Source organism: Phaethon aethereus, assembly GCF_964289735.1.
Source record: "Phaethon aethereus genome assembly, chromosome: 8".
Classification (NCBI taxonomy): Eukaryota; Metazoa; Chordata; class Aves; order Phaethontiformes; family Phaethontidae; genus Phaethon; species Phaethon aethereus.
This window is the reverse complement of record NC_138584.1, coordinates 28,167,763-28,193,094: the sequence shown is the minus strand read 5'-3', so window position 1 is coordinate 28,193,094 and position 25,332 is coordinate 28,167,763. Positions and strand designations below refer to the sequence as shown.

Below are 25,332 nucleotides of genomic sequence, written 5' to 3'. Positions count from 1 at the left end.
ACAGAGTAAGAGCATAGTTTAAAAAAAAAAAAAACAAAAACAAAAAAACCAAAAAAACAAAAACCAACCGAACAATAAACATAATGGAAGACACTTTCATTTTTTGCAATCAGTAGAAATGGAATAGCAGATTATACTGCGAATAAGGCTAGAACTGAAGATGGGGAGTTCAAATGTAGAAGTAATGCAATGGTAGAAGGAGAACAGGTGTGCTGAGTTTTATTCTCTCTTCTAGCAGGTTACCTACATCAGACCTCAATGTGGCATTGCATGAGTGTATGGCAGCTCTGGATTTATTTCTTAACAACAAGTTCTCAGATGCTTTGGCTTCTTTACAAGCAAAGTAAGTTGATTACTTTTACTAGTTTTCCTTTGTTTATTTTTCTTTGTTTCACCATCTCTCAGGAGGATTAACTAGACAGTTACTTCTTTGTCAACAGTTGATAAGACTGCATGGTTTTGGTTCAGAGGGGGTGGGAGGTTAATGTGTTAAGTTTTGGGGAAGACAGAATAAGCGCTTTACACTTGGGTGAGTAAATAACAAGATTGATCAAAAGTAACTACAAAAAGTACTGAATTGTTGTCCAAAGAAGTAACCCCTCAGCTGTAGTACAGTATGTGAGATTCCTGCTCCTGGAAGAGTAAAAAAATCTTCTGTACCTTTCTTTTTTTCCCCTTCCTTTCCCATATTTTTCTGTACACTGTGAGAATTTGAGAGTTTATAATTTTGTGTCTAAATGAGCAACTGACCATGAATTGCCAGGTCTGGGGCACATCAGTTTTTAATTTTTTTTTTTTTTTTTTTTTTTAATAACCAATTGCAGAAGCTTTCTCACAGCTTATTTTGCAGTTCAGTGTTGTGGTCATGCACTCTGTTTCCTAAATGCATTACAGCCCAGCATGTAATGAGTGGCCCAGCTGCAAGCGGCAAGGTCATAAAATAGCCTCTAAAAATTGTTGTCTTTACAATGTCTGTGACTTTTTTCATACCCTGTCCTGAAGTTACCTGTGCTTGTCTTGTTGAAGTCTCTGGTTAATTCACAATTTTTTCCCCCTACTTGCTCCATTTATTTTTGCGCCATCAGCGATTAAAGTCATTCCTTCTTTCAGGCCACTGGAATATGAAACAAGTAAAATTCATAGGTAATGCAGTAGTGTGTGTTTGTTATGCATCAAGGGTAACTATAATGCCTACTACATACCTACTTTGCTGAGGTGTCAGCCTCAGTCTTTGATGCTGGCATCTGTAGCTTGACTATGTAAGTACGCTCTGTGGAAGACATTCATGGTAAATTGTGACTCAGCTGTATGAATAATTCTGGTTTTATTCACAGCAGTGGTGTTTTGTGTTTATATAACATCAGATGATATCATAAAAATGGTAAGAAGTACAACTGTGTTTTCATTAAATACTGACAGTAAAGCCCTTATGCCCGTCTGGAAAGGCTTACTCAGTGCTTAGCATAAAATAGGGAGATATTTTATTATTGAAGGGGGTTTCCAAAACACTGCAAAAGCTATTGAGGCTGTGGGGTGTTTTTTTCCTGTAAATACATTTTTCTTCTATTGCATATGGTTTTCATTCAGTTTTTCTTGGGCCCTGCAGAACATATTTCATGAGCTGATACTCTGTTTTTGCACCTGACTCTATTCCACATTGCAAAACCGTTTTGAAACTGATTTTTCATGTTAGCCTGTTGTTATGAGGAGGCCTTTACTCCTGTTGTCCTTTGGCAGTGAGGGAAATACAGACTTATCTCTGCCAGTGTAATGAAGAAACAGGATGCTAAATTTCCCCACATGTGATATCCATTATGGACACACTCCATCTCTTCAGGGAATGACAAGAGCTGTAGAGTGGGCACATATGGTAACATTGAGTATTTTCTTTAGGAGTCATCAGTTCCTCACTGTTGCCTTTCAGCGTGTTGAGATTTGAAATTGGTTTTTACAGTCCATAAACATACTATCCTTGTTTGAAGAAATACTTTTCAGTTTTTACATGCTTGTAAAGAATTTCATATCATAGATTATGCAGCTTTACCACTTATGTTGTAGGACGTACTCTGTATTACATTATTGCTGATTCACTAAATTACTCACATTTGGCTTCCACAGTAAGTGTATTTTCAACTGATTTGTACCATGTGTAACTGAGAGCAGATTTGGCAATGTATGAGAGTTACAATTGGAAGATCTTTCCTAGCAGCTTAAAAATAAATATCTGAGGACGGTGTCCAGACTTATGTTGAGGTAAAGCTCTTTTTTTCTTGATAGAAAAGCAAATCCATCATATAGAAGAGATCTCATTTCATAAAATAATTCATCTGGCATTTTTGCTTCATGTTACATAACTTTTCTTGTTTCCTCACCTACCTTTTAGGTTTTAGAGTCAGTTTTCTTTATTATCATTAACAATCATTGTACAATAGTGGGCTCCAGTTTTCACGTGGTTTCTGCAGTAAGTTTAATTAAACTAATCTTTTATATGGAATATTCACGCCAAGTCTAAGAACTCTTAACAAATTCCTTAAATTCAGTTACAAAACGCAGCGGTGATTTTCAATATGTAACCTGTTAACTGTCACAATGAGTAACACTGAAACTGTCCTGTCACGTCCCCGGAGTGGGGAAAAAAAATCTCATCATCCTCCTCAACCGCAAGATACATACAGTAAATCGATTAAAAGCTGACTAGATTTTAGCTCTCGTGTAATTGCAAAAAAAAAATCATGAACAGAAGAGTTGATTCTGGTGAGATGTCTCCTTCCCTTCCTCAAGACAGATGTTTTAATATTTTAAGTTATCCTGAAGGAGAGCATGACATAATAACCTGATAGTTTGCTGATGTCAAATCGCTTGGGAGAATGGTAAATAGTAAAGATAAATTCATGACACGGAGTAGTCTGGATCATTGGATGAGCTGCAACACATCTGTGTTGCTGCTTGCAATATTGTAAGAACAATATGAGAACGATGCATTCCAGGCTGTTGGCTTTGTTCTGAAAATAGTCTCCAAAAAGCACTTGGAGATGTTTGGTGGAATGTTAATTCTAGAATGACTGTGTGTGAAAAATACGTTCGGTCCTTTGAGGGAGTATCTCGGGTAGATGTGAAGAGATTGTGTTACTGCTGTGTGAGTTACTTGTGAAATTTATTGGAGTAGTGTAGTTCTGTGGCACCTATTCACTATCACTGGAATTTTTAATGTAAATCCATTTACAGTATTAAATGTTATCTTGTATATTCTGATCTTTAAAAAGTTTAAAGACATTACTAAGGAATGGAAGCCTTTTGTCATGGCTGTCTGCATGGTGTGGTGAAATGTTCCTGCCCTTGCAGAACAAAAACAAAGAGGATGTTCAGCGGGGTGGAAGAGCTTTCTCGGGCAACAGTTCTAACAAAGAAGGTGTGATTGTCAAATTGAGAGCAGTAACAGAGTAAGGGGAAGCATAGGGAGGTAGAGTGAAGCTCTAGACAGTGGTTGGATAAAGGTGTGTACAGCTCTGCAGCAAGCTTGTTAGCTATTAATTGTAAAGAATGGCAAGGACATGAAGAACGTCACTATTTCTAGGGGTTTTTTAATCTTTTTATTCCTGGAGAGTGGAAGAACACAACTTTTATAGTCTTTGTAAATAAATACATTGCTGCCAAAACCTGACTTTAATTGTTGGTTTCACCTCCTAGCTGAAAGAACTTACTAGATTATGAATTTTGGAGAACAGCTTAGATCAAAAAAGCTATGGGGTACTGTTGTTGAACTGCAGCTTTTTGGCTTAGACCAGACTTACACCATTCTGGCAGCTTGTGGTAACTAGGGAACCAGGCTGGTGGTTGATTAGAATTGTCTTTTCTAGTTGTAAACTTAATGTGAGTGGGGATTTTTCATAGGAAACATGTTTTTATTGGAAAATGTCAATTCATCAAAACGGAGACTTTCTGTGGAAGCCCATGCAGTAGGTCTAGCAGGTTGTTTGGACATTGGATGGGACTTCTGATCAAAGATGAGAGCCTTGAGGCCCCGTGTGACCACATTCTCCGGATGCAGTTTTGGTTTGGGCCGCGCTCACTCTTGGGTGCACCTGGATGCACGGGCTGTTGGCTCGTCTGCGGAGTCTGGTCTCACTCTGTGCTGCTGCATTTGTTTCACTTGTTACAAGCATCTTGATACTAAATTGGGGCGTAGGCTTGAACCTGGGGTTTCTGTGACCTGGTGACGCATGTCCTGCCTGCTGCTTTACTGTAAAAGGGTCCACAACAAGATTTTGGGCACTGTGTTTTTCACAAACAATACTAGCCCCTGGGTTAATTATGAGGTCAAAACAAGCCAAGCTTTTTGCTTTTCATGCTTCGGCTGGAGGAGAGAGCTGTCACTGTCCTCACTTAGGTACTTGTTTTCAAGCAGGAATAAAAGTGTTCTCCATCAGCCCTCAAGAAAGGGCAGTGCTACCAGATGATAATGATTGCACCGTAGCTGGAGAACAGGCATGTGGCATAACTCCGTAAGTGCCTAAAGATATTACTTATAATCCTCTTATTCGGCCATGTGATACCAACTCCTGGGATAAGTCATTAATCAGAATATTAGTTGTATTTATGTCATAAAGGCTGGTTAACTCCAGCAATGCCCTGGGGGAAGGGCTGCTGAGGAATCAAAAGAAGAAAAAGGAAAAAAAAAAAGCTATTGGGTTTTGTTCTGTATCCATCCAGGCCTTAAAACTTCTGGCAATATGCCAGGATGTAACTTTAATTGTACAGTTAGTGTAAATAGTACAGAAAACCGTTACATTTAGTTGCATTTCTACCTTCTTCCCAGCCCCGGAAAAAAGAGTAAATTTTAGTGTTGATAAAGTGTTACTAAAGATAAACATTAATTATTATCTCCTTTAAAATATTAGAAGCAAAATAGATGAGGCCATTGATTAGGGCAGGAGTGATTTGGTATCAGAAGTAAATTACTGGAGAGGGAAATCCCTCTTCACTATGAGTCTGTGAAAAGTATCAATTTTCCTTTTAGTGCAGTGAATTTAATATTTATCTGCTTTGATTTTGAAAGCAAATTTCTAAAATTTTGGAAGGGGACTATTTTAGTGCCTTCCCTGTGCTTTAAATTGGAACCTTTGGAAGGGTTTTGTTTTAATAAAAATGAGATGAAGTGTATTTCTCTGTGCTCACTGAGGCTGATGAGTAATCAAATGAACAGGAACACTTCATCAGGCTGGCATTTTATAGTCTGTTCATTTTTTTTCTATTTTGCATTATCAGTCTACTGAAAGAATGGTGATGCAGGAGGCCAGGACAGAGCTGTCCTGACTCCGCTGAATTTTAAATTAATCTCTCCATTATCTGTCTGTTCTTACTTATGTTGGAGATGAGATGGATGTTCGCATGGTGTGGAGCTCATAGTACTTAGGGCGGTAGGTGATTTCCCAAAATGGCTTTTATGCTAGATTGGTTTAGAGGTTGGTTAGAACAGCTTGTTAGATAACCTGTGTATGGTGGGGGCAACTAGGAATTAAGGACAACCACAAAACACTGACTGCAGTGGAGTTTAAAGATGTACACTGCAAATTTCTTCAGCACAGCCAGCCTGCTCTGTTGTGTTTATTGGTAAAAGCAGCCCTTTGTTGTTCTTATGCAGATTGGCTAAGGAAGCACCAGATATCTGTGTGATGCTACCTGTACCAGCACTAGGTATTATTTTAATCCCTAGATCTCAAAAACTATATATATAAAGAGAATTAGGGTTGTATCATTACTTGGATTTTTCTTTGGTGATTTTGTTGCATAATGTCATTGAGATGAGGTTGCTTTAGATGTAGACAAAGTTATTTTTTGGCTCTGGAAAACAATAACCAAACGTCAGGTTTTTTTATTCTTGAGAATACTTAAGGGTGGTTTACTCCATCAAGCAAAGGAATTAATGCATAATAATCTTTGAATTGTTAGAAAACTTAAGGGGATCCAGGTCACCACAGTGAGTTATTAGATCATTGATTAATGCAGGATTGTCTTTAAGTTATCCTTAAAATTATCTTTCAGTTCAATCCAGGTATCAAAACCTGGGGAGGCAAGTGTATTTCCAGGGGAGAAATTAAATGGTTTGGGGTGTCTTTAAAGTTTGGCTTTTCTCCTTAAAACAAAACCACTGAATCAGAGTGGTTGAAGTTGGAAGGGACCTCCGGAGGTCACCTGCTAAAGCAGGGCCACCTAGACACGGTTGTCCAGGACTGCGTCCCAGATGTCTTTTGAATATCTCCAAGCATACAGACTCCACAAGCTCTCTGGACAACCTGTGCCAGTGCTCGGTCACCCTGATAGTAAAAAAGTGTTTCCTGATGTTCAGAGAGAGCCTCCTGTGCAGTTTGCACCCATTGCCTGTGGTCCTGTCACTAGGCACCGATGAAAAGAGCCTAGCTCTGTCCTCCTTGCAGCCTCCCTTCAGGTATTTCTATATGTTATAGGAATGCCTTGAGCTTTCTCTTCTCCAAGCAGAACAGTCCCAGGTCTCTCAGCCTTTCCTCATGGCAGAGATGTTCCAATCCCTTAATCACCCTCATCGCCCTTCATTGGACTTTCTTGAGTATGTCCATGTACTGAGGAGCCCAGAACCGGACAGTGCTCCAGCTGTGGGCTCACCAGTGCTGAGCAGAGGGGCAGGATCACCTCCCTTGACCTGCTGGCAGCAACACTCCTAACGCAGACCAAGATACCATTAGCCCATTTGTTGCAAGAGCACGTTGCTGGCACGCCACTTTCTCCTTGACAGAAAAAGAAAATGAAGTACCTTGTTTTGAGAAGCAAGCCCCTGAAGTACACATATTAAGAATAGGTGTACTGAGGGTGGAGATTTTGTTGAAAGGATATCTTTGTTTGGCTGCAAGTATTTTTGAATATTCCCTGTTGTATAGAACTATCTGATCCATTCTAAAAGTGTAAACAATTGAAATAGCAATTGTTGCTCTTTAGCAGTATTTGTCTAAGTCGTGCTATTTGTCAGGAGTGGATTAGTAAAGTCTACAGAGGATTTCTGTGACAGGAATTAATCTGAGCTTGCCCTTCAATGTATTTCCCAGGTCATCGTCATAGGACCTCTAGGCCTGAAGATATTTTGATTTGTTTGCAGAGGATTGTACTATACATAGGTACTGGCTGAATGCTGTAAATGTGTGCAATATGTAAACCTGTCTTCCTGCCACAGGAAAGGTGCTGGCAATGGCTGCAGATAGGAGTTCATTATTTTCCTTGTAGTAAGGCCAAAGTTTTTGGCTTTGTGCAAAAGAGTCACCATCTGAAATCCCACAGAAGAATCTTTAAGCTGAACAAATTGTGGTGGAAGGTTGGCAGAAAAGAACAGGAGGAAAAAACTGTAAAGTTTGGCGTAGACTGGAATGTTTGGGTGGGAAGATCTGTTTGAAGAAGATTCTGCTTTGGCCATGGTTATAGTATTGTGGTACTTATCTCCTTGAGTCTGTCCTGAGTAACTGTTCCAAAATAGAAGAAGATCATCTGGATTAGTGTAATATGTTGTAGTATTCATTAGATACGCCGTTAAAAAAACCCCATGACTCTATGGTCCCTGAATGGTTAGCCATGTGGTTAATTCCTGTGATTTATGTATGTCAGATACCTACCCTTGGCTCAGAATTGGAACATTTTAGCACAGTTATTGAAACTGGAGCTGTAGACGTGATTTCCTGTACAAATCTCAATGTAGTACCGTTTCTTGATTATTTTGCATATCCTTTGTGTTTGATTTCTAGTTTATTTAGACCCAGTTCCCATCAGACTGATGAGTTTCTGGAATTGGATTTGTGTTTTTTTAAAAGTAATAATATAATCAAATCAGCTGTGCTCTGCATCTTGTGTTTTCTTGCAGAACTAAAGATAGTATGTATCATGCACTCACTTATGCCACCATATTGGAAATGCAAGCTATGATGACTTTTGATCCTCAGGACATACTGAATGCAGGAAACACAATGAAGGAAGCTCAAGCCACCTGTCAAAAGTAAGTGTGGAGCAATTCAGTCAATAAATAGTCCCTTCATGGGAACATTTTGAAGGACATACGGGTTAAAAAAGGACATGTAATTTCATAGAAATCATAGGAAAACTGAGGTTGGAAGGGACATCAGGAGGTCATCTAGGCTAGCCTCCTGCTCAAAGGAGGGTCAGTTATGAGGTTGGACTACATAATTTAGGGTTTTCAGCAGTCTAGTCTTGAAAACTTCAGTTTACTGCAATGTCTGATTTTTCTTGTCAATTAGGTTTTTGTCCTATCTGTAGCCCTGGTTCCACAGTGTCTGGAAGTCATTTACCATTTACAGACACTGCAGACTCTTACCATTTTGGTGATGGTTGTACTGTAGCTATCTGTCTTTGAGTCAGCTGTGCTCCCACTTCTGTACACATGTGCGCACATGCACCCATACCTTCCCCCCCCCCCCCCCAAATAAATCAAAAAGCTCCCTCCTCCCCTTCATTCATCAAGGCAGGTTTATGCTCATGAAGGGTAAAAGATGGATCCCAGGAGGACTGTGATGACTAAGTTCTGTATGGAATATGCTGAAGCTTGTATATGTGGTAAGATGACAGAGGGTCGGTGAGCACTAGGGCTATGTTAGGGACTGTAGGGGTGGCCAGCTGAAAGATACCATTCTCTGTTGTTGATGCTTCATGTTCAGAATGACCAAACTGACTTTTCTGCAGATTTAGGAAGAAATCTACAGTAGCTGATTCTATCAACAACCTTGTGCATAGACAAAGCCTTGAGCACTTTACTGAAGGTAACATTCTCTCTAACATGCATAATGTTTTCTTCCTTTTTTTTTCTTTTTTTTCGCTGCAGTTGGAATTGTGTGAGTTGGGTGAATTGTTCACCTAGCATGTTTTTGCGGGCTGTGAGTTCACTGACAAAATTGCTGCTTTGGCATTTGCTGGATCTGTGTTTTGGTGATTACTGTGTCACCACATCCAAAAATCGCTGTTTTTGTTGATTGCTGACTCAGCATTTCAAAAAGTTGCTGGTAAAGAAACAGCTAGAAACAAGTATTGAAATGCCTAGAAAGGTTCTAGATGTACAAATTCCTGCAAACCACCAGAGAAGGTCCTGCAAAGTGCCTGTAACTATGTGTCGTTTCTGTTTGGAGTTACTTCAGTAGTCTACAACTGAAGTACTACAGCACATTTGGAAAAGATTTTTCTCAGGTTGAGCTTTGTGATCATATTTCTATATTAATGGGCTAAGTTTTTGTTAATGGCTTTTTGTCTGATGGATTTGTTTTCTTTCCCCACTCTGTGTGACACTAGAGGAAATTCATGCAGAAATTTGCTATGCTGAATGTTTACTTCAGAGAGCAGCACTCACATTCCTCCAGGTATGGATTCCTATGTGGCTTTTGGGGGGGAAAAAATGTATACATCGTACAGGTTTCTTTGTTTTAAATTAATGAAATGGTAGAAGACTGTAGTTACCCTAATGGTGTACGACACTTTCATCTGGATTAAAGCTGGATTTTATCTGGACTATCTGCTGATGAGGTAGTAGAATGTTTTGTTATCCCTTATGTTTATCATTATTATGAATGCAAGCAAGATTTTCATTTCAGTCAGGCTGGTGTTTGCTTTCCCAAGGCTACTTTCTCACTTGTTTGTTCTTGAACAGCTATTATGGTCTGCATAGATATTAGGCTCCACACATATATTTTGCTAAACAGTGCTGCCTGTCTTTTGTGCCCCATTGAATTTTATCTGTTTGTACTAAGGAAGCTTGATTTGGTTGGTGGATCAACATTAGCAATGCTTACCTGGACTCCAGCTTGCAATCTGAGGTGCTGGAGCGTGTCCAGAGAAGGGCAACAAAGCTCATGAGGGGGCTGGAGCACAAGTCTTATGAGGAGCGGCTGAGGGAACTGGGGTTGTTTAGTCTGGAGAAGAGGAGGCTGAGGGGAGACCTTATCGCTCTCTACAACTACCTGAAAGGGGGTTGTGGTGACGAGGGTGTTGGCCTCTTCTCCCAAGTAACTAGTGATAGGACAAGAGGAAATGGCCTCAAGTTGCGCCAGGGGAGGTTTAGATTGGATATTAGGAAAAATTTCTTCACTGAGAGAGTGGTCAGGCATTGGAACAGGCTGCCCAGGGAGGTGGTGGAGTCGCCATCCCTGGAAGTGTTCAAAAAACGTGTGGATGTGGCGCTTCAGGACATGGTTTAGGGGACATGGTGGTGCTGGATTAATGGTTGGACTTGATGATCTTGAAGGTCCTTTCCAACCTAGTGATTCTGTGAATTTAAATTTTTAATCATAGTGGGAATAACTGATTTTTCTTCCTGATTTGTCTGTACTTGCTGTATGACAGCAGGCCTCTTCATCTATACAGAGAGGATAATAAAAGTCACATTCACAAAGAGCTGCTGCTTCTTGCATGCTCGAAGATGCTGATAAAGAGCAAAATGCAGGTGGTGATTTTGTAGTGTTTGGGAGTTGCCAGATGGGCTCTGATTTATGTTGCTTATGATAGTTTATGAACCGTGTAACCTTTTTCGGCAATCCACCATGCCCCTCTGCTTCATAGCAAAACCAGTAGTCAGAGCAGCTGCTTCTGGAGGTTTTTAGAGTGCTAATGATGGTGACTTTAGGGTAAGATGCTGGATTTTTAAATGGCTGAGGTGTAGCTACCTATTTCCATGTTCCTGGTGCTTTAGGATGAGTAGTCTCTAGCACTGGTGACAGTTTGGGTGATATCTGAAGCTATGGAAGCAAGGCTTTTCAGAATATCTCTATTATGCCTGTAAGAAAGGAGTGTTTAATGCAATGTCTTTTGGTTTTAAGCACTGTTTTTGCAGGTATCTGTTTTTAATAAATGTTTATAGATACATGAGAAATTTAAGAGTAAGAAAATAATTTCTTGTCTTCTTCTGCACAAAGAATTCCTGTTCATTTGCTTCCTCTTCTATTCTGTTTAATTTTTCATGAACACATGAACTGGTTTTAAAAATTAAACAAAGGCCTTTGGTTCCAACAGCTATTGAAGTGGATTAGTTCTAATGCTTTATGTAAATGACCACATCCAGTTGAAAACACATAAAAGTTAGTCTCAGGATTTTTCAGGGGCTGGACTATTCTCACGTTGGTTATCTCTGTTGTTGGTCTTACGAGTATTCTGAGTTTAAACAGTTCAAAACCATCTTCTTTCCTCTTTTCATTTTCCATTCAAAGGAAAATATAACTGAACCTTTACATATGGTTAGGTATGTTATACCTCCTGCCCTCCTGTTGCGAAAAAAAACCTGAGTTTTTCTACAGAACAAATAACCACAGAAAAATGCAGCCCTGTTTTTATTTTGTTTGCACGTGATTAAGATTCAAGTCTCTGGGGAGACGTCATCAGGAATTCCGTGTTCATTTATGGTGCATAGTTTCTGTCCTCAGTTATCACTCTTGATAATGTTGCTTAATGGTGACTGTCAAGCACACAGGATCGTGGTGATGTTTCAGGTGCAGGAGTAAGCCCCTGCCCTTCAGTTCAGGCCATTAGGCTTCCTATGCTAGTTCACAGAAAGCAAAGCCTGGAAGAAGTTGAACTGTAACTTTGGTTGGATTATCTTCCTGACTTACAGGAGGATGGAATGCTCTTTGAGGCAGGTTCTGTCTCATTGTTCACATATCGATGAGCACTGTTTACCTAAAAGTAACAGTAAAACAACCAACTGTTCGTCTAATCTATGTTATTTTCTCCACAGTGCTTCATGCAGCCTCTTAAAATACCATCACAGAAAAATAGTCTGCTAAAATACATGCAGTTTTCCTATCCCAAAGTAATATCAGGTATCAAAACAAACCAGAATGACAGATTATATATGATGAGTGAGGTGAGAAACTGCCACCAGAAAGTTACTACAGAGTTCTGTCTTTGGGATACAACTGTAAACTAATGGTACCTCAGATACACTTTGCTGTAAGTTCTCAGTTCATATAACTGGTAATGTAACATTACTGCTGCGTCCAGCTCTGGAGCCCACAGCATAGGAAAGACATGGACCTGTTGGAGCGAGTCTGGAGTAGGCCACAAAACCGATCAGAGGGATGGAACACCTCTCCTGTGAGGACAGGCTGGGAGAGCTGGGGTTATTCAGCCTGGAGAAGAGAAGGCTCCAGGGAGACCTTATTGCAGCCTGCCAGTACTTCAAGGGGGCTTATAAGAAAGATGGGGACAGACGTTTTATCAGGGGCTGTTGCGATAGGACAAGGGGTAATGGTTTTAAACTAAAAGAGGGCAGATTTAGACTAGATATAAGGAAGATATTTTTCACCATGAGTGTGGTGAAGCACTGGCACAGGTTGCCCAGAGAGGTGGTAGATGCCCCATCCCTGGAAGCATTCCAGGTCAGGTTGGACGGGACTCTGAGCAACCTGATCTAGTTGAAGTTGTCCCTGCTCACTGCAGGGGGGTTGGACTAGATGACCATGAAAGGTCCCTTCCAACCCAAGCTATCGTATGATTCTATGTTGCCATACTAGTATGGATCTCATAGATACGTGAATATTCAGACCAGAAAGAGCATATCCTGTATAACTTTACTTACCATGCTTCCTTTTTAGGATGTGAAACTATATTCTGTAGACTCCTGAGGACAGACAGTTATTTGTATCTGGTGCTGAGCCAGGAAATGTTCAGATCTTAACTGTCCTGAAGGACAAATGAGAGTGCTATTTTTTGAAAGAGCCACAAATGCATCTACCCTAGGTGCCATTCATTAGCTTAGTCCCTGTGTTCATTAATGCAAATTCAGATGGTCCAAAGGTCAGAGGGGCTAAACTAATCACAGAAGGCATCAAAATAAAGTGTATACACCTGAACACAGTAAAAGTATTTTAACATAAAAAGGACATTTAAATCCATGTATTGTTTCTCAGAGACTTACATTGTCTGTGTCGTGATGGTTATATTCAAGGCATGTGTTCATCTCAAGAAGAAAAAAGCTCTTTATAATGCTTATAAACTCCTATTGCTAATGTGTTTCCTTTCTAACAGGATGAGAATATGGTTAGCTTCATAAAAGGAGGCATCAAAGTCCGAAACAGTTACCAAACATACAGGTAAGAGTAATGATGTGATTAAGCGTACTCTTTCAGTAAAAAGTGCTGCTGGTTGAGTTGTCCAATTCACAAATTAATTACTGTTGTAGGTATTGCGGCCTTTATTATGGGCCTCGTGTCTACAGCCCTTCTCAGCCCACACAAATTCCTCCTTTGCATAACAAAGGACATTGATGTTATGGTTGATCTGGATTGTAAAGATAGTGGGATATTATTATGGTATGATATTATTATATCCCAACTATCTGTTAGCAACAACCAGCAGATAAAAACATGACAGCCTGAACACAAGTATGTGGCTGCCATTAAAACAGTGTTTTTCTTCTCCTAGTAATTAACAAAATAAACTAAAACAATAGTGTGAAAAACATATAGCCATAGAAAGCTTGGAGACCAAACAGGTTCAAATCCAGCTGGATTACACAGGAAAGTAAAGGGACACTACAAAGTTGAGATCTATGAAAGGTAGAAAACTAAGTGAAAAGTAATTTCTGATATACCTGCCCATTCTAAAATATTTCTTACAGTTGTCTTTTCCTATATATAACAAAATGTTCTTTTGCATGAACATGCACAAAAAGGGAATACCCAATACAGGAATTAGTGAAACTCAAATCAAATTTGCTAATTTAAATTTAACTCTCCTGCACTGCCCCATCATCTCTTTTTGCAGTAGTAAAGGTTGGTGTTACTCCAAACAGCTATTCTTTGAAACGTTTCCAGGCAGAAATGTGGTTGCAAGTTGACTATGTCTGTTTGACAGAAATTAACCTCCAGGACTCCATGTTTTTTAACTGATAGTAATGTGACAGAAATGATTTGTTGCTAAATCCAACAAAATCTTGTACGTGTTGTTCACCTGAGTGAGGTGACAAATTGACCTCTTTTGAACTACTGTGTAGTTCAAGGTAATTGGGTTAGTTTCGTACTGAATTGTAATTAATCATTCTATCTACTGACAATGTAACAGAATCTTGTACATTTTCAGGGAGCTGGACAGTCTCATACAGTCTCCACATTATGTCAAAGGAGAGAACCATCTTCATTTTGAGGGAGGTGTAAAACTTGGAGTTGGAGCATTTAATCTGGTATGTACCCTCAGTTCTTCTCTTGAGCTGAAGTCCTGCAACCTCCTGAAAATGATCTTAACTTAAATACCTGAGACGTTCTACTGACATCAGCGTTACCTTATTTTAACCATATGATTAGTACATGTGCTGACGCTTGCAGGATCCCAGTCTTTGGTCTAAGAACATCAGATAGTAGTACACTTTAGAAATAAAGAGACTATTACTCACAACACGGGTAGTACTGCTGTGTGTGTGCAGACCCACTTGCACATCCTCGTGGGGAAATTACCTCATCTGACATGGGCTAAGGGTATGTTCTTTGAGAATATAGCTGAGTGCCTGTGCCCAGCTTCCAGTAAGGGTGTTCATTAGCCAAGTGACCAATGCTTGGGAGGCATTTGGAGGGGAGGTGTTACAGTCTCATGAGAAGGGACCCACTGGGATGGGGGCCAGGAGAAGCCTTGCACAGAGGCAGCAGTTGCCTGTGCTTGTTGACTTGCTTGCTGAAACAGTTGACGTTTACTGTTTAGCTGGCACTTGGGAAGCAAGTGACTTGGCTGTTGGTGGGGCAGGGTACAGGAACAGCATGGGGTGCTGTTCAGGTCACTGCTGGCTGTTGTTGCTTGTGTTCCGGTCGGAAGGCGAGTGGTTATATGGTACAGGATGGTTGATGACCCAGAGATGGTGAGGGGCAACATGATTGTTCAGGTGATGGGCTGCAGAAAGTGCCTGGTGCTTCCCATTGCTTGCGTTACTTTGTGTGAGTCTGGCATATACTGAAATGTTAGATTTGCTGCACAAAGAACAAATGTGTATTGTGTGGTATACACCCTGTATTTCTGAAACATCCAAGAAGTACTAGCGTTACTAAGCATGTGCTGTGTAAGCATATTTGTGTGCAGGGAATCCTGGAGACACAGGGTCTCTCTATTAAACGGATATTTCTGTTTAAATTGTATGTAAAAATGTAGCAGGTGTATACGTTTACCCAGGAAATTGTCAAACATGTAAAGATGTTTTTAGTAATACTCGTGATTATTTCTTGTGTTTGGAAAAGTTGTATGAGGCAGCTGGTAGCTGAGAGACAGAAAGTGTGTTACTGCATAACTAACTGTTGCATTTCTTTCTTTAGACGTTGTCAATGTTTCCTGCACGGATTCTGAGATTACTGGAGTTTGTTGGATTTTCCGGAAACAAGGTAAACGTGAACTAAATAGCATTGGTACATTCCACTCACTCTTAAATTAAAAAATGGACACAGGGGTTTCTCTCTTTTTCCTCATGTTACCTGTAGCCCTCTGAAATGCTCCTGATTGGTATCACATGCGCACTGTTGGCAGCAATGCTTTCATGCAGCTCAGTTTTCCTTTATATTTTTGTCTGAACTATTACACTTCAAAGACTGTGATACCATCGTTCCATGATGATACAGTTGTGAAACATGATAAAGACAGTGGCTAATACAATGATGTTGACATACTTAATTTTTTAGTTACTAGTATTTTGATTTATGCTTTGCTTGTGCTTAGAAGTCCATAGCCAAAAGGGTATTCTTAGCTTTTAATATATTAGCTTACTTGATAGTTACTGTCATTACAGTATCTGAATGTTCCTGCATGACATCCAGTTGCAGGGGGCAGGGGGAATCGATTTCACGTCTGATTTTTTTTTTTTTTTTTTTCCCCCTCCATGTCTTTAATAGCAACTGGTAACTTGAGTGTGGCACCTAAATTCTCTTTTTCTAAAAGAGTAAGTGCTTTTTTGCCTAGAGAGTAACCGGTCTGACGTGTTGTTTATGCACACAATTTAAGGACAGAAGTTTATTAATGAAGCACCAGTAAACTCACATGAACCTGATTCATTTTGCAGGGCAGATGCACAGAAAGTGCTACTCCTGCTGTGTTAGTTTTTTGTAGTTTGTTGTTTCAAACTAGGATACTAAATTGATGGGAATATCTTCGCCTTGATACTTCATACCTGCCCTTGTCTCTCACTCTACCACCATGTTCTCATGAGATTCACTCTGAGTTGGGTTCCTGGATTAAGAAAACATGGTCTCTTTAACCTAAACCACTAGTCATGTTTATTTCATAAATGCTGGGTAAAGTAAATGTTTCATGTTCTGAAAATGCAACAAAAGCTGTATAAACAAGTTAAAACTTAACTCTTTCATAATGCTTTCTATTTACAAAACAAGTTTCAATGAGAATGTGTCTCCTTAATCAGAGCTGCAACCTTATGTGACAGGTGGGTGAGTGTCATCACCATTTTATTAGTTTACAGGAAGGATCTTAGATCTGAAAATAAAATGTCTTGTTTAAAAGCAAGGAGCTTTTGGCAGAGCATGGATTAGAACTTCAAAATTTCCAGGAGCAGTTTCACAAGCATTAGAGGCAAAAATCAAATAGTTCTACCTGCCAATTACAAAAACAAAGAACACCTAAAGCAAAATATTCTCCTAGAAATGTAAGGGCAGTTCACGTACCAGCACAGTTCTGAGAATACTTTGCTGAACACTCATCTTATTACTGCTATTGAAAATTGTCCCACTAATTGAATTTCAGCTGTTTTCTTTTGGCTCCGGGATTTCTTGTATGCTTATGAGTGGGCTGATATTTGTCTTGATGAGTCAGCTTCTGTTCCAGTTTTTTAATAACTCACTGAAGCATGACCTAGATTACCGTAAATTTAAGCAGAAACCGGCACACCATAAAAAAGTTTTTTAAACATGTTGATCAAAGTTCATTAATGGTCATTTATTTTAACATACTAAAAAAGTCTTTCTGTATTTAACATTTGTGAGATGCACAAAGCCAAAAACAAAATTGCAATTGCATTTGCAATCCTTTCCAACGGTGATTTACCAAAGCTTGAAGGAGGAAGCTGTCCCCTGCTGTACAGACAAGAGTTTTGAAGGTGAAAGAAACAGTGATAGAGGAGGAGAGGGAGAGTTTGCATATTATGTGCAGCACCCCATCCAGAAGACAGGAATTTTGAATATATCTGTGTTTGATCTTGCAGTCTTTTCCATTAAATGCTCATGATGAACATCAGACTGTGCAAAAGACAAGAGAGCCATGGTTAGTGCCTTGAGCTGTTTACAGTTTACCTGAGAGCACTACAGTGCACTGGAGGACAGCTTGCTTTTGGTGTGGGTCATGTGTTTATTAAAACTGGATATAAAATTGCAGCGCGATATCTTCCACAATACTAATCTGCCTTGAAGCCAGCAGATTTGCCCTTAGGGACTCTTCTTGTCTCTCAGACATGTCATATCTGATAGTAAATGAGGACATGCCCAAAGCTCCATTACTTCCTAAGCCATTTGTGGGCAACGTGATGAACTTAACAGCAGTCTGCAGTCTCAAAATAGTTGGTAGGATAAGTTCAAAAAAGTATAAAAGCAGCCCGAGGCCAAGTTTGTTCCCTTACACTCCAAGATGTGCCAGTTGTGCCATTCTCACTGTTCAAGCTCCTTTCCCTTGTACCATTCATCAAAATATGGGCGTATTTGTGTTTAATGGCATGGGCCCTGCATTTGGGCATTGAGGTTCAATGCAGTTTTGTCCAATTCCATGAGAAATTTTTTGTAGGCAGAGAGACGTAGTACACACTGTCAGGTACGCTGTGGTGGGGAGGCATGCCTTCCTCACTCCCTTGGGCAGTAGGTGGAGTATGTGTCCCATCTGGACTTTTTGTGTTTAATAACTAACTCCTGGTGTGAGATCAGAAGAGTCCTTGACTGATCTCCCATATAAGCATTGAACCCTGCTTACTGATTCCTCTGCCAGGTCTCAGGCTAATATTTACTCCCGTTCTTATTTTATAGATGATTACAAATACTGTGCTGCTAAACTAAAAAGATTTGACGTGAGCCCATTGTATATTAAGTGCAATTTGTCAGAGGGCCAGATGAGAGCATGATTTCAGGGGAAGGCAGGAAAACTTTCAGATAGAACTGATTTCTTTCAAATTATACTTTTTGATGTGGGAGGACATTTTTCCCAAAGCAGCTGAGCTGAAGAATATTTTTGATGTCTTAATTTGTAATAAATGGAATTCCACTTTCCTACTAAGCATCTTCTTGATTTGCATTTTAGTCTCTTCAAATTTTACATGAAGGTTAAATCTGAAATTATTTCATGGGATACATTCAAAGGCCACATCTACCAGTTGAATTAGTCTGTTCTTCATAAAAGCTGTTAGTATTATTCATCTTCCTTGCTAAGCCTGCAGTAATGTGATCAGGTGATGAGACATGGATGATGACCTTGCTTTATTTTCATTGTCAAGATCCCCAATTAAAAGAGAATGATTTAAAAACATCGTTCAAGAGCTTCCGCTTTGGGAAAGTAGGTGGATTTTAGTTGGTGACAGCTGAAATAAATACAAACGAGTCTCAATGTTGTCTGATAATGGTTTTGAGCATTGTTCTTGTTCATTCTGCATTTACTATGGGAATGCCCACTGCTTATGTGGGGAGTCCTGAATGACAGAGCATTGGATGGCTTGGGACAAGAATCAAATTAATGAGATATTGATGTAATACAATGTAGTGACAGTCTTGGGAATTAAGAGGTCGTGGGATGTTATAAGCAACTTGCACAGAAAGGAGAGGGTTATCACATTGGATCACATTTGTGTCTAAGAAGTGTCATCACTCCCTGTTCTGTGTTATACCTTATGCCTTTCAGAATAACTTAAGTTTTGTGTGAAAACAAAAACTAAATGTGTTAATATCATTTAAGTATTTTGGAGAGCACTTGTTGCCTTGACATCTGTTTTATATTGTAGCAATATGCCCTGTAATAGACTTTGTTTGGAAGCTCATTCCTGGTGTTCCGGGATTGCTCGTATCACCTATGGCATAGGTGTGGGAGATATTTATGGGTTATTTATGGTTAGAAGGTGTGTCCTAATAATTAAATGTAATATACCCACTCAGTGACTGGCAGCAGTCGATGTAGTTTGTTTACGGAGTTACTTCTTAGGCTCAAGTAGTAGCTGCTTGTGATTTAGTACTGAGATGCTCAGTTTGATCCCCAGTGAGGATTACATGGGTGTAATAGCACTCACGACGCCTCACTTAGTTGATTAGGTTTGCCGACTGATCTCCGAAGGCTCCCTGTGGAGAAGGAGTAGGTGCTTGAGAAGGTGATTCACGATGTCTGACCTAGGCTTCTGTGCTGAATTGCTCCTTGGGGCACTGCCCCTGTCTCTGCCAGCCACGGAGGGAGCCTAGGGGGGCTGGTTGGCTGAGCGTGGTATCTAAAACATGTTTCCCAGTGACACCCTCATCATCCCACTCTCCTGGGGATCTCATCATAGCAGAAGCAGTCTGCAAGAGTTTTTTTGAGGAGAAGCAGCTTTGTTGCAGCCTCTTCTGAAAGCAAGTGTTGTAATGCTAATAACTACTTCTAGATTTTTTTTTTTTCCAGACTGCGTCTACTGATTATATTGTTACTTTAATACAGGAAGTTTGGGGTATTCAAGTGGCAGAGTGAAAAGTAAGCACTCTTTGTCCACTGTACTGGACAAAACAGGATTATGGAAGCTCGGTGAGCTTCCCATACCTGCGTAACTACTTGGCTTAAGAATTTAGTCTCAAGTATGCTGGATTTGCAGCCCTCTTCTGATGAATGGGAATGTTCTTAGCCCAGGTACTTCGGTTGCTGCTTTCCAGGATGCAGTCCCACACAGAGTAGGTGTGGGTTGCATTCCTTGTTCATATAGATGGTAACTCTGTGTTTGGCTGTATTAAAATACATTTTTGGGACTAAAATATATAAGTGAGGTCAACTTGACAAATAATCATATGACTAATATAGTTTGTTTCTCTGTCATTCTTAGTGCTATTCACAAACGTGATCAGGTGTCTTATGTGTATTTTTACATTATATGGAAGATGTCAAACATTGTAAGGACTAGTACTGATGTCAGTAAAGGCTCAGTGAAATATCCAGCCTGACGACTTTTAACTTCAAAAAAATGTACTTTGGAAATCTACTTTGGAATTTTTTTTCTGCCAAAACTCATTCCACTCAATGTTTTGTCTTAATTCTACCTTGCAATGCTACTTTTTTTAAAAAATTCAAATATTTGTGGTTTTCATCTGGGCAGTTTAAAGAAGCTGAATATGTCGTATTTTGTTAGTTATCTGTATCAATCAAACTTTTACGCTCAGCAGAAAACGAAGTTGGCTTGATTTCCATTGTTACTGGTTTTCAGTAATGATTTTACTGTCTTGTAATTTCTTCTGAAGTGACATACAAGTCATTGTTTTCATTATTTTATCCATTGTTTTCATTATTTTATCCAGGCTAGATACCATACTAACTGACCTGCAAATATGTGTGTTAATGGCACAATATGTACTAGTATAATGTACTATAACAGTAACTAAAACAATAATTTTAAAAAAACACAGAATAACTGTGTTTAATAACATTTATATGAAAACAATTAACCACACTAGTTAAGTGAGAAAGTACATGTATGATGAAAAATAGAATATGATTAGAGGCTTCAGGGTTCGCACAGTAAGTGGTAAAGCTGAGGTAGCGTAACACCCTTCTGTTGGCAAGGACACCTAAAAAATGAAAATCTGTGTTGAGATCATGCTCTGACTGCTCTCTCCGATACCTTCCGCAGTGGCTCCGATAGACATCCCTCCGGGTCCCTATTTATAGTGTAGCTGGTTTGAAAGGATGTCCTTATAGGTCTCATACATCATGTTCCAGTAACTTTCCATTGCAGTCATAGTGTAACTTTTAAACAGAATTTTCCCCAGCACTCAGTGGATGTTTTACTGTGCATATTTACTAGCAGGCAGATCTCATGTTTAATACGTTTGCGTATTTATATTTTGCCGTTGATACCACGGAGCCAGTCCTAGAATGGGCTGCTAAATGCTGTTGCCTCAGGACCTTGAATCCTTGCAGTTGGTTATCCATCATGCTCTCACTGAATATGAATACAGCATTATACTTGATTGCTTTAGTTCTTCCCAAAGGGAACAGAAATATTCTTCTTTTCATCATATTTTTCCACTGGTGGTAGCAGGCAAACATCATTGCAAAGCTCCTTTTGTTCTTAACATACTTAAAAATATCCTTTTGTCCTTTGCCCTGCTAGTTGCAGACTTTATTTTTTTCATGCTATTTTTAACTTGCTTATGCAGTTTGCACTTACTGACAACAAACGTGGATACACTGCATAATGGCAATATGTGTTACTTGCCTTGCATTTCAAAACTCTGTGGTTTTTTGTTTCTGGAATACTCTTTAGCAGCACTTAGATGATGGTGATAAGTTGTCTCACAGTCTCTTATGTTAAGCATGTAATAAATCCCAAATTGCTGCTCTGTCATCAGATGTTTTCCAGGCTAAGCAGTAACTCCATGAAAAACTGTTAGATAACTTCGTATGTGTGTTTTAATCCTTGATTGCTATGTAAGCAATGTATGTCAGTGCATTTTGGGAATTTGATGAGTGAGCAATCTGTAGATGACGCTGCCGAAGTTAACAAACTATCTAAACACAGCTGTGGTCCATTTCCAATACTTTGCCATCCTCACCTCTATTTGCACAGGAGCATGGTCTGCTGCAGCTTCAAGAAGGAGCATCATCATACAGCTTTAGGTCGGTGCTGTGTACCATGCTGTTGCTTTGCTATCATACTTTCATGACCTTTGTGTTAGGTAAGATTGTTTATAATAACTCTTGGATTTGATTAGTTCTTGTGGGACACAGAGGGGAAAAAGATGATTCCATCACCTATTTGTTGCTGAATTGTTTGTTCATGATCAGGTTAAATATACCTCATTTGTGGTTGATTTTACAATCTCATAACTGAAGAGAATGTCTTAATCTTCAAAGTGGAGGTTTGTTTAACACCTAGGAAGGGAGATGATGGGGATAGCAAAGGAAGTTGTGAGAACTAAACCTGCCAGTAGTCAGGTGCATTATCTGGGAGTTTAAAATAATGGCTGTGAGTGATGACTTCCTGAATACTTTGTTCATGTATATATGTCATCCCTGATTTCTTGGGGAGGTGGTAGCTTTCCTGCTGAGGTACACTTCCCTGTTATCTCCTACTAAAGCATTCTACAAAATGTGTTGGGCTGCACATAAGTGAGTTTTCCAGTCGATAAGCACAATGTTGTTCAGGTCTTCCTGCTTGCTGGCTTAGTGCAACACCTGTGTTTATGCCTTACTTATCAGAGAGAGGAACTGAAATATTGGTCAGATGAGGATGGCTAATCAGTACCTTGCATTCCTGTTTTGTTTTGGTTTTTTTTCTTTCATTACTATTTTTATCACATGCATTTTTGCATTCTAGGGACAGGAAAAGGAAATGTTGAGGAAGCAGAAAGACTACTTAAGCCTTACTTGGCTCGCTATCCAAAGGTAAAATTAATCATAATTTAGTTTGGTATGATTGCTTAATGTTTTCTTGGCAAATAACAAAGATCTAGACTGTACGGTCAGCTTGAAAACTGTTACAGAATACTTGTATTTTTATTATTATTTATTACAGGGAGCCATATTCCTGTTTTTTGCAGGCAGGATAGAAACACTAAAGGGTAATATTGATGCGGTAAGTAATCCTTTTGCTCTTGGGAAAGTAAGTCTCAAAAGCTTTAGAAAAATTCCTCCAGGAACCATGTTTCCTTTTTGGCCATTGCTTCCTGTGGCTTTGGCCTATATGTCTTTTATAGTTTATGAATTACAAATAGGAGTTTTGAAAATTTTTGACTAGCTTGTTTGACAAGCTTGTTTTGCTACCCTTCTCAAGTTCTGCTGATAATCTAGTACACCAGTATTAATGACAGACTTTTCTCATTTTCTTTCATATCCTGAAGCAAGTTGTACCTTTAATAACATCCAGTGGTAATCCTTTGCCTTCAGTCTGAGTGGAGAGTCATAAAAGACGTGAAAGAATTAGGGAGGTGAAGAATGTGTGTCCAAAATACTCTGAGACAGAGTATCAGCTGGTGTGCAGTGCGGTAGCTCCCTTGAAATCTTTGGAGCTGCAACAATAAATGCCAGCTGAGCATCTGTCCTCTGACTTTAGTTTCCTAATTTCCCTAGATGCAAACATTCATTTTGTCTATGTTTAGGACTTAATATAACTTCCAAGAATGGGGAGCTCTGCAGCAGGGGTAAACTTGCTAACACCAGGATGACTGTGGAGCCAAGGATCTCTTGTGTGAAACCAGCAGATGTGACTTTGGGGAATATTGGGCTGTTAATAATTTGGAAGTTGCAGGAGCCATGCTGGCAGTTCATGGAGCCGCAGAGTCCATTACAGCACTGGTGTATGAGCATTTACACATCATTAAGGCAGTGTTTGGAAATCTCTGTGTTCAGGCAGTTAATAGGTATGAAGAATGTTGTGAGGCTCAGCAATACTGGAAGCAGTTTCATCACATGTGTTACTGGGAGCTCATGTGGTGCTTCACCTACAAGCGCCAGTGGAAGATGGCTTTCTTCTATGCAGACCTGCTAAGCAAAGAAAACACTTGGTCAAAGGTAAGTTAAGGCAGCAGGCCGTGTAGTGTCTTTTTAAACTTTTGATCAGATTGAGTTGATTTTTTTGTAGCTTTGAAGCTTTTGTAGCTTCGAAGATGAAGATTGTCAAACAAAACCTGGTCTGCTGTGTCTCTTATAGAACAATGTGAATTGCAAACATTCAAATCTGAGCAAATTGGGGACAAACAGAAATCTTTTAGGCCTGACTTGCAGATAAAGAACAGCTTGTTAAAGGTGTTCTGCTACGTATTGACTGGTTGTGTCATCAACACATTGCAGTTAATGGCACAAGTTGCCATTTCTTTCATTACGTTGTGGATATAAGCTCTTTGGGTGATGACTGAGGCTAGCCATGATGGTGCCTCCAGGATAGTAACTTTAATTAGAAGAGGCGCCTTGCCCTGTGTGTCTGAAAGGGAGAAGCTCTTCCATCCAGAACCCTGGTAGCTTCCCTCCCTCGGTCTTCCCCTAAGCCCCAGGGAAATCTGTCAGAAGTCTGTCATTAAGTCTGGCTGGGGGGGTGTGGTTGGTAGGAGGTTTATTGGTTTGTTTCTTTATGTTGTCAAACTGGGGGGTTGGCGATGGGTATTCTGGTTTTTTTTTCTACTACACATTACATTGGCCAAATGGTAGCAAAACCAACATGAGGTCCAAGCAGCCAGGTGAGAGTAACTCTCTCAGTGCTCCCGCTTGGGTGGCCACTGCGGTATGGACCCCCCGGGGATTCCAGCAAGGCACTCAGTCAGGTGCATTCATCTGAAGAGCTCCCACAGCCGGCGGTGCACCACCTGGCTGAAAGCTTTAATATCCTGAAGTGCTGTAGAATTAATGTGTGTCCTTTTAAACTGTGTGTGCAGTTTTATACTATATTGCGGGGGCCTTACAGAAGCAGAGAAGATGCTTCCTATTAGCATGTAATCTACAGTGCAATGTGATAGTAGCAACCTAGTAACTACATCAGCTAAATGAAAGATGGTCATGTATATGCACTGTTAGATTCCATTGTAAATAATCACAGCTTAAAATATTACAGAAAACTCCTGAAACTTATGGTTACCGTAGACTCCTCAAAGCAGTACTCAAGAACTCACCAACTATTATTTTCTACTGTTGCAAGAGTTGTAACGTCATCTGCTGCTTTGCTTTCCTTGGTTGCTGAATGTATGATTGCTCAGGAATCCCTGTGAAATCAGTACTTTTGATAATCTGAAATCACGTAACCCTTCAAAAACTGTTTCATGTTCTCCGGAACCTAATATTTGAGATATGCTACCAAGTTGTACTTGGACACGTAGACTACATAGTAGGTTTTTTTTTCGCTGAGCATGACTTTTTCTTAAGTTTCCTAGCATGTATTCCTGAGAGTAATAAAAATTCACTTTACACAAATATGACATTTGTTCTTGGAATGTGAACATAAACTATAAGCTGATGCAAAGTAAACAGACATACATGATAGAAAATATTTTCTGTATTTCACTTTCTAAAATACTTATCTCCTGCTTAAAATTTTGTAAGACTACATCTGTTTGTGAGCAAAAGCAGCAACTTCTTCCTCTTTGTTGCTGTTTTGTGCTTTATGTCAATAATGGTGATGCTGTAACTTCATTTTTCTGTACAGATATTCTT

General features: G+C 39.6%; 1 protein-coding gene across 1 annotated transcript in view; it reads left to right on the top strand.

The window, feature by feature from the left end:
• Positions 1 to 238: 238 nt before the first annotated feature.
• The window catches only part of TTC39A (tetratricopeptide repeat domain 39A), a gene marked incomplete at its 3' end in the record, with an annotated part of 34,111 nt that continues 9,017 nt past the window's right edge, over positions 239 to 25,332 (top strand). The window contains exons 1-11 of the mRNA XM_082002670.1: positions 239 to 343; positions 7,880 to 8,011; positions 8,713 to 8,789; positions 9,313 to 9,380; positions 13,036 to 13,100; positions 14,089 to 14,188; positions 15,303 to 15,368; positions 21,761 to 21,869; positions 22,511 to 22,578; positions 22,709 to 22,768; positions 23,542 to 23,703. Of these exons, the coding sequence (XP_081858796.1) occupies positions 279 to 343; positions 7,880 to 8,011; positions 8,713 to 8,789; positions 9,313 to 9,380; positions 13,036 to 13,100; positions 14,089 to 14,188; positions 15,303 to 15,368; positions 21,761 to 21,869; positions 22,511 to 22,578; positions 22,709 to 22,768; positions 23,542 to 23,703 (972 nt within the window). The 5' untranslated portion in view covers positions 239 to 278. The remainder of the gene's footprint in view (positions 344 to 7,879; positions 8,012 to 8,712; positions 8,790 to 9,312; positions 9,381 to 13,035; positions 13,101 to 14,088; positions 14,189 to 15,302; positions 15,369 to 21,760; positions 21,870 to 22,510; positions 22,579 to 22,708; positions 22,769 to 23,541; positions 23,704 to 25,332) is intronic.